The sequence below is a fragment of the Oryzias melastigma genome, linkage group LG13 (genome assembly GCF_002922805.2).
Source record: "Oryzias melastigma strain HK-1 linkage group LG13, ASM292280v2, whole genome shotgun sequence".
Classification (NCBI taxonomy): domain Eukaryota; kingdom Metazoa; phylum Chordata; class Actinopteri; order Beloniformes; family Adrianichthyidae; genus Oryzias; species Oryzias melastigma.
The window spans coordinates 26,101,322-26,109,477 of NC_050524.1; the positions used below are offsets into that span (position 1 = coordinate 26,101,322).

At 39.1% G+C, this 8,156-nt stretch overlaps 1 protein-coding gene across 1 annotated transcript in view; it reads left to right on the top strand.

The window, feature by feature from the left end:
* The window catches only part of LOC112136426 (NLR family CARD domain-containing protein 3), a gene marked incomplete at its 5' end in the record, with an annotated part of 37,216 nt that extends 31,423 nt beyond the window's left edge, over positions 1 to 5,793 (top strand). The window contains 3 exon segments of the mRNA XM_024258115.2: positions 641 to 811; positions 2,814 to 2,860; positions 2,945 to 5,793. Coding sequence (XP_024113883.2) covers positions 641 to 811; positions 2,814 to 2,860; positions 2,945 to 3,471 — 745 coding nt within the window.
* Positions 5,794 to 8,156: the final 2,363 nt, after the last annotated feature.

Here is an 8,156-nt window from a genome sequence, read left to right on the forward strand (position 1 = left end):
GATTCAGTTCTTTGGTTCACTGTAAACAGCGACTCTTTCTGCTACCAAATGGATTTTTAGGTTGTTTTTGCTTTATTTAATTTAGTATCAGCCACTATGTAGAATTATGCACAATATCCATAACTAATGTAAACATGTTTTTATTCATATTCCTCCCAGGGGGGCGCTCCCCACCATTTGAGAAACACTGTTCTAGTCAATCAGTCAATAAGTGGTTTCTTCAGTCGTCTGTATCTGCTGTATGGTCATTGTTATTTTATTTATTAATGATTGATTTTTTTTATCCATTTTTAAAAATTAATTAATTAATTTAATTCATTATTTCGTGTTAAAAATAACGATATTTGAAAACATTGGAATGTTTTATCAGCAATTTTCTTGTGAAAATCCTGATGCGGCCCAGCCTCACCCAGACTCTGCCTCCAGCGGCCCCTGGGTGAATTGAGTTTGAGACCCCTGAAGTAGAGGCAGTGGATCCATTTGAAGGTCCTGATGGTTTGGAGGATCAAAGTTCCAAATGTGACTTTGGTCCACGTTGAGTCTGAAGGCTCAGACTTCAGCACCTGAAACCACAGCAACAGTGAAGGAAGACAGTTGTAGTGTGTGTGAACATGTGCATGTGTGTGTTGTGTCTCTGCAGGCTGTCAGGCTGTCTGATCACAGAGGAAGGCTGTGCTTCTCTGGCTTCTGCTCTGAGCTCCAACCCCACCCATTTGAGAGAGCTGGACCTGAGCTACAATCATCCAGGTGAGGCGGTGAAGCTGCTGAATGCTGGACTGAAGGATCCAAACTGGAGACTGGACTCTCTCAGGTATGGAAAAGCCCACTGTGGACAAGTGTGTGACGGATAAGGAATAGCTGCAAACTGGGGCGCCGGAAAGGGGGGGCAAAGGTGGCTGATTCTGGAGACCCAGACTGAGGGGGGGCACAAAGGCCCCTAATGCAATTTTGCCACTGTGTTAGGGGCCCTATAAAAATTATTTCCACGGGGCCCAATATCCCTCTGGCTGCAAAAATGGTCCCTGTTCCAGAGTGTGCAGGGTCTACCCCATCTTTGTTAGACTGTACTTGGGTAGGTCCCAGCAACCCTGTGACCCTAGACAGCATTAAGGAAATATATGGATTGCATTATACCTATCCTTCACTCAGCTCCAAAGCTGCATCTTCATGTTATTGTTCTGGTAATTTCATTTAGCTCTCAGATTAGCTAAACTGAGGGTGATATGAAAAACAATGGGGCATCAAAGGAGTTCGCCTGTGCTGACCAGGAAAGCTGTCAGAGTTCTCCTCTGCATCTTGGGATCTGCTGGGTTATCAGAGGCATTTTTTTTACTTGAAATTTAACCATAAAAACTTCTGAATATCAACAAAAACTGAAAAAACTTAAAGGTAATTAAGAAACTTAAAACTAGATGAGGATGGATGAACAATAGAAAACCAAAAGTATGATGTTGAATGTGAATGTTGTCCAACTTATTCAGCAGATAAACAGAAACGTCTGTGGATGAAACCTGCCTGCTTTGTTGGATGCTCTTTTGGTGCATACACATCAGCCGCGTTGACTCGTGCTCAAGCCGACACTTTCAATGAAAGTCTCTACAAAAGTGCAGACCAGAATTTAAGGCTTTTTTTGTCCACTTGCTTGTGTTCACACATCACTATGCAAGATTTTAGTCCAGTCACTGCCTCTACGAACAAATCAGGCATTCACTGATCACGCTCTGACAGTTCTGCCACTTAAACTATTTGACGCAGAGTGACCAATCAGAAACTCAGGTTTGGTAATGACATGTGGGTAGCGTCCTTTTCAAAACATGGAAGTACCAACCGATGTTAACATGGTCATGAGGGAGAAATAAATATTGTTCTTTTTCTGTCCAGCCAAAAATTTGTGACACAGAGTCTTTTAATCTATCACAACAGAGCTGTGAAAACAAAAAGCCTGGAGCAAGATTTGCACCGATTTGAATTTTCACATCAAGCGGATAAGCGCTGATAAACAGTATTATACCATGGTCTGGGTCAATACTAAATTCTGATTGGCTGCTGGGTGTGGATTACAAAGTGATAAACCACGGTGATAATGAACACCCAAAAAAAGAAGCTCTGGTGCCCAAATTCTATATCACTGCGCAGACTTCTTTAAAACAAGCTTTTGTATCATCATCTGGACAAAAACAAGCAGTAAGAGGTGAACTTTCTCTCTGAATTTATTATCCTTTATGTTGATTGAATATTTATTTATTTTGTAAATGACCATGGTGGAAGTGGGATAATGCCCTTCGAAGTTTGCATTATGAGAAATGAACGCGCTCCTCTTTGCGTCGGATGGTTCAGGCCTCCGCGTTGTGTGTTAATTTCTATCTGTTATGTATTCCACATCCTTGAACGCACCTGGTTTGAATGAAGCACACCAGATGTGTAAGGTCTGGGGTGTCCAGACCTCGAGCACAAATTTGGACATGCGTCAAGCAGCAAATTTGACGCATCAAAAAGAATCCCCGCTAATGTGAATGCAGCATTGGCAGTTCTTTCAGCACTTGACTTATTTTTCATTTAATTAGTTATTTTTTGCTTGTTTGGTTCCTCGTTTGTTAGTTGCTTTTAGATTAACGTGTCTGCTAAAAATAACTTAATTAACTAAATTAAAGTCTAAATCCTTCCAGCTCTTTGTGTAGAAATGTCTTTCTAAGGTTTTGCAGTGGAGATATCTGCAAATGTGCTTTGTTCAGACTTTATTCAGAAAAAATATCTGAGAAAGAGAACTGTATGATCTCCATATTTGCATGTTGACAGAAACCTAATCCTTTTAGGGTGGAACCTGCTGGAGTCAGATGGATGTCGCCAGGTCTGAGGAAGTGTAAGTGAGCATTTTATCTGATTCATAACATGCATTACAGACAACAGGTCAACAACTGCTGCTGGATTGTGTTTTCTCCATCAGATTCCTGTCAACTCACCATTGACACAAACACAGTGAACAAATACCTGAAACTGTCAGAAAACCACAAGAAGGTGACCTGGGTAAGGGAGCGTCAGTCTTACCCTGATCATCCAAACAGATTCGATCAATGTCAGCTGCTGTGCAGACAGGCTCTGACCGGTCGCTGCTACTGGGAGTTTGAATGGAATGGGAGAGTTGACGTGTCAGTGAGTTACAGAGGAATCAGAAGAAAAGGAAATATCAATGACTGCACGTTTGGATGGAACCGTCATTCCTGGAGTTTGAGCTGCTCAGATGATGATGGTTACACTACTTGCCACAATAACAACCAGACATCCATCTCCTCCTCCTCCTCCTCCTCTCACAGAGTGGCGGTGTACGTGGACTGTCTTGCTGGCACTCTGTCCTTCTTCAGAGTTTCTGGTCACTCACTGATCCCCCTCCACACCTTCAACACCACATTCACTGAACCTCTTTATCCTGGATTTGGGTTCAGTTTACTTGGCTCCTCTGTGAATCTGCTCTGAGTTTGGCGTAGAGACTGTCTCTGTCAAAAGAACTTTGTTCCTTCTGTAAATATGTTTCCGTTTACTCACAAACATGTTTTCAAACTGTTTCCCTGTGAAACTTTTTTTTAAAGATTACTTGCAAACTTCTTAATTGTAATGTCTCTTAAAAATTGAGGCTGCCATTATTACAGGGTTGGTTGTTTTTCAAAACATTCATCTATCCTTTTTCTAAACCTGTTTTGTCCCTTTTACTGTCACAGGATGCTAGGGTCAAACCAGGCTGCACAGTGTTGCAGTGGTTAGCACTCTTGCCTCACAGCAAGAAGGCCCCATAGCTCAGCGGATAATTGCATATTTCCCCAAAATCTTTCAAAACCGGAAACAAGCACCAAAATTGGCACAAATGCTCCTTAGGGATTACTTTTTCAAAAAAAAAAAACGTTAGCCACTTGAAAATTCAAGATGGCGGCCATCCCTGTACACTAAAATGACTTTTTTTTTTATTAAATATTAGATGTATATCTCAAATTATTGGTCCTTGTGTCTGATTAATATTTGCAATCCATACAGAAGCTCAATTTAAAATTCTGGCAATACCAGAATCTTCTTATACATAATTCATAACAATATTTGACAAAAAACACTATTATGACCGCTAAAATCAAAGTAGGTATCATGTATCAATAGATGGGAGAGGGATGTAGTGGTAGATGTAGTATAAGTTTTATTTCAGTGTTATCTGCACCATGTGCACAAAGTATGATGATGATTTTGTTTTGTCTTCACACTGTGAAGCACGTATCAATAGAGTGGATGTAAAGGCGCAACCAGGGCACACTGGTGACACCACTGCTGTGGAGCTCAGCATGGGGTTCAGTGTCTGCTAAATACTCACCTCAGCATTACTAATATAGTTGCTTAGCTGTAGAATTTAATTTTGTAGTAGTTTAGTATCCCAAATGCTGTCTAACATAGCTCCACATAAATTAGCTATTAGTTTATAGTCTGTTGTAGTTAGATAGCCGCGCCTGAATTGACAGGGTGTGCCAGCGCGGGAGAGCCGAACTAAGGGTAATGGGGCTTTACATGACTCTAGCATGTAGTTACCCGGAAGGTGTACAGATCACACGGGATTTAAAAGACACTGGGTAAATGATCAGGCTAGGTGTAAGACATACTCTGATAAGATTTGTCTGAACCTAGTTCTATCCCATACCTGAATGTGCCTTATAAAAATGTTATCAAGGTGGTAAAAGGATAAACCCTCGGCCTTGATAAAAGCATAAATGATTAAAACAATAATAAAACTACATAGATGTAAAAACAATGACCAATTCAGATAAAGCAACCTCTAAATGGAAAACTGACTGGAGCAAAGGTTGCCTATGTCAAAAGGAAAAAAATGAAGACCTGAAGTCACCCCCTGAACATTATTCATGTTCAAAAGAACATGACGGCTATGCCATGATTGCAACCAATGTTCCTCTATTTCATGCCATCAATGAACTGCCTATCTTTCTGGATCCATCAAGGCTTGATGAGGGAGATGGAGTAGTAGAAACATTGAGAAAGAACAAGGCAAAGTACTACCAAAGCTGTCGTCTTCTTTTCAACAACACTAAATTAGACAGAGCGAGAAAAAGACGAGCTGGCAGTCAAAGCATTGAGGCGAAGGAAAGCCGCACTAAGTTGCAAAGGACCAGCAACGAAGGCATGTCATCATTATGCTGTTTGTGTGAAACAGAACATCAGATCTAAGACAAGTGATGACAATGCATTCAAATGAAAGGCTGAATGAATGTGCCAAAAAGCGTAATGATGGAAAACTCCTAGCAAAGCTAAGTGGTGGAGATGCTATAGCACAGGAGCTGAAATACCACATGCAATGTTTGACAGAGCTTTACAACAGAGAAAGAGTCTATAACAGAACAACAATGAGACAGACGGAAGATCAAACTATTGAAGAAGATGCCTACCCACTTGTTCATTGTTATAAGCTTAATATAATAAAATGTTAATTAGTAAATATTAAGATAATCAATGTAAATAGGAAAAGTTTTCAGGTTGCAGCAATATGTTATGATGTGTTTTTAGTTTTTTCATTCCACTGAGATGGCTAGTCAAGTTATGATTTATTTTTTTTGTGTACATGTTAAATATGCAACCTTTATTACCTTCATGTTAAGTTATGGTGTTAAATTAAGCTAATCAATGTTAACATAAGGAAGATTTGTTGTTGTTCACAATATGTTATGAACATGGTTCTTTAAGGTTAAGATTTTGTGTATTTTTTCACTGATTTGGTTAGAAATGCTTTATAAAAATGCTAAAAAAGGAGAAAGAATACAAAAATTTCATTTAGATTATCCAAAATATTATATTTATTTCTAAAATCAGCAAAAATTGACCAAAAGTCGTGACCTTTTGGGCAAAATTTGTGTTTATTAAATGGGAATTAGCGGCCATTTTCCAAGATGGTCGCCATTTTGAAAATTGAAGTGGCTAACGGTTTTTTTATATTAAGTGGTCTATGAAGTATACACATACCACATTTGGTGCTTGTTTCCAGATTTGAAAGATTATTACAGCTATCTGCTGGGCTACCAGTTCAAGTCACGACTGGGAGACCTGAAACAGAACCACCAATGTGGACCTTTCTGTGTGGAGTTTGCATGTTCTCCCCGTGCATGCGTGGGTTTTCACCGGGGACTCCAGCTTCCTCCCACCGTCCAAAAACATACTTCATAGGTGAATTGGTTACTCTAAATCAGGGGTCACCAACCTGGTCCCCACAGGCACCAGGTAGCCCCAAAGGACCACACAATTCCCCCTTAGGTCTCTTCTAAAACTATCATAACTCCGTCTAAAATTCTGTTTTATTCTGTTGCTATTTTTTTTTTGTTATACTGCATTTACATGGATTTAAAAATTAAAATATCTTAAAAATTTGTTGAGGATACATGAACTTTAAAGTTTAAGTTTAGGTGACCTCTGACCTGCTCCAGTTCAAAGATCATTAATTTAGTTAAAAATGCTGCAGATTTGGTCATTAGTTCAAAATGTGACAAGATGTGTTTAAAAATGTGTACGTTGATTTTTCTTTAGCATTACGGAGTTGATAAACATGAAACAAAATAGTGAAAATGGGATATTTTTCCCATGAAATGTAAGTGATGTTAGAGATCATCTGAAAATGTAACAATTATTGAGATTAATAAAGTCCTAAATGTAGATATCTGTTTCCTAGCTTGTTGTCACCAGCTGTGTTTCCATTACACATTTGCTCACAACTTTATCAAAATTCTAGGAATTTTGAAAAAACAATTTTTTGAAATGACACTGTTTCCATTAAATCATCATTTTGCGATAAAGCACAAAGCAACTCACGCGATAAGTCATTAAAAATACGGCGATGAATGAGAACAAGTATTTTTATTAATTTGATTCACTAAAAAAGGAGCATTGCGGTGACGTCACAGCTCTGTCTGGAGAGCGTGTGCTGCACAGAGTCTATTGACAGTCTCAGGTGCATGTGAGAAACCTCTTCAGCATTTTTTTTAAAAATAACAATTCCAGCAAGTAAGCTGCTGGACCTTTTTTTCTGTTTAAAAACACGACGAGGTCCATTTAAGTTTCTGTCCCTGCACTCGCGCTTTTCCTCAAACGAGACTTCAGCATCTTCAGGCTCCAAGCTGCAGAGGTGTAGCTGCAGATTAAGCCATGAGGAAATCTTGGTGATTTTATTATGGAGGAGCTGCACGATTCCGTATGACACTCAACTTATAAAGAGTGATGAAGCTGTTGGATCTCTCCTGCCGCCCGCTGTATTGCGCTTAGGACAGACACTTCATACAAAGAGGCATCTATTTAGAAAAAAGTGTTTCCATTACAGTTTTGTGAAAAATGTCATTTCGATACTCCCCAAATACCACCTCCTCTAAGCGCAAAAACTTTTTTTCAAAAAATGCTAGTTTTTTCGAAATGGTGGTGTTTCTATTAGGAGGATTTATTATTGAAATTCCAATTTGCGAAATTTCAGAGTAAATGGAAACGCGACTATTGTTGATAACTATGGTGAGAAATCTGTCTTCACATAGAGGAGGATCATTATTTATTATCATTAATGTATAACTAAAGGTAAACTGAACAAATTTGTTATTTCAAACTGGTAGCCTTTCGTATGACTCAGTACCATGAAGTAGCCCTCAGTTTCAAAAAGGTTGGTGACCCCTGAGCTAAATTGCCCCTAGGTGTGAATGTGAGAGTGAATGGGTGTGTGATTGAGGCCCTGTGACAGACTGGAGACCTGTCCAGGGTGGATCCTGCCTTTGCCAATCAGTGGCCAAAATATTCAAAGCCTCAAGTAAATCTCAGCACATTGATTTCTCTAATGGAAAGATGTTTATACAAAGATAAACCATTATAAGAACTGTTTAAGCTTTAAAATTTTTTTGCTTTTGACCCTGTAACATCTGAGGGCGTCGCCAGTGACGATTATACACAAAATCCTTAAAGACTCCCTCCAATAAAAATCCAGTTTTTAGAGTTTCTATCATGTCTGTGTGTCATTTTTCTTCTGAAAGAGAACAAATGTAATAAGAAATCATTTTATTTAACATTTCCGAGTATTTCTCCTTTAAATCAATCAAACTGTCTTGGACAGACTCTGTTTGAATGAATGATCTTCTTTCCATCAACAGCTC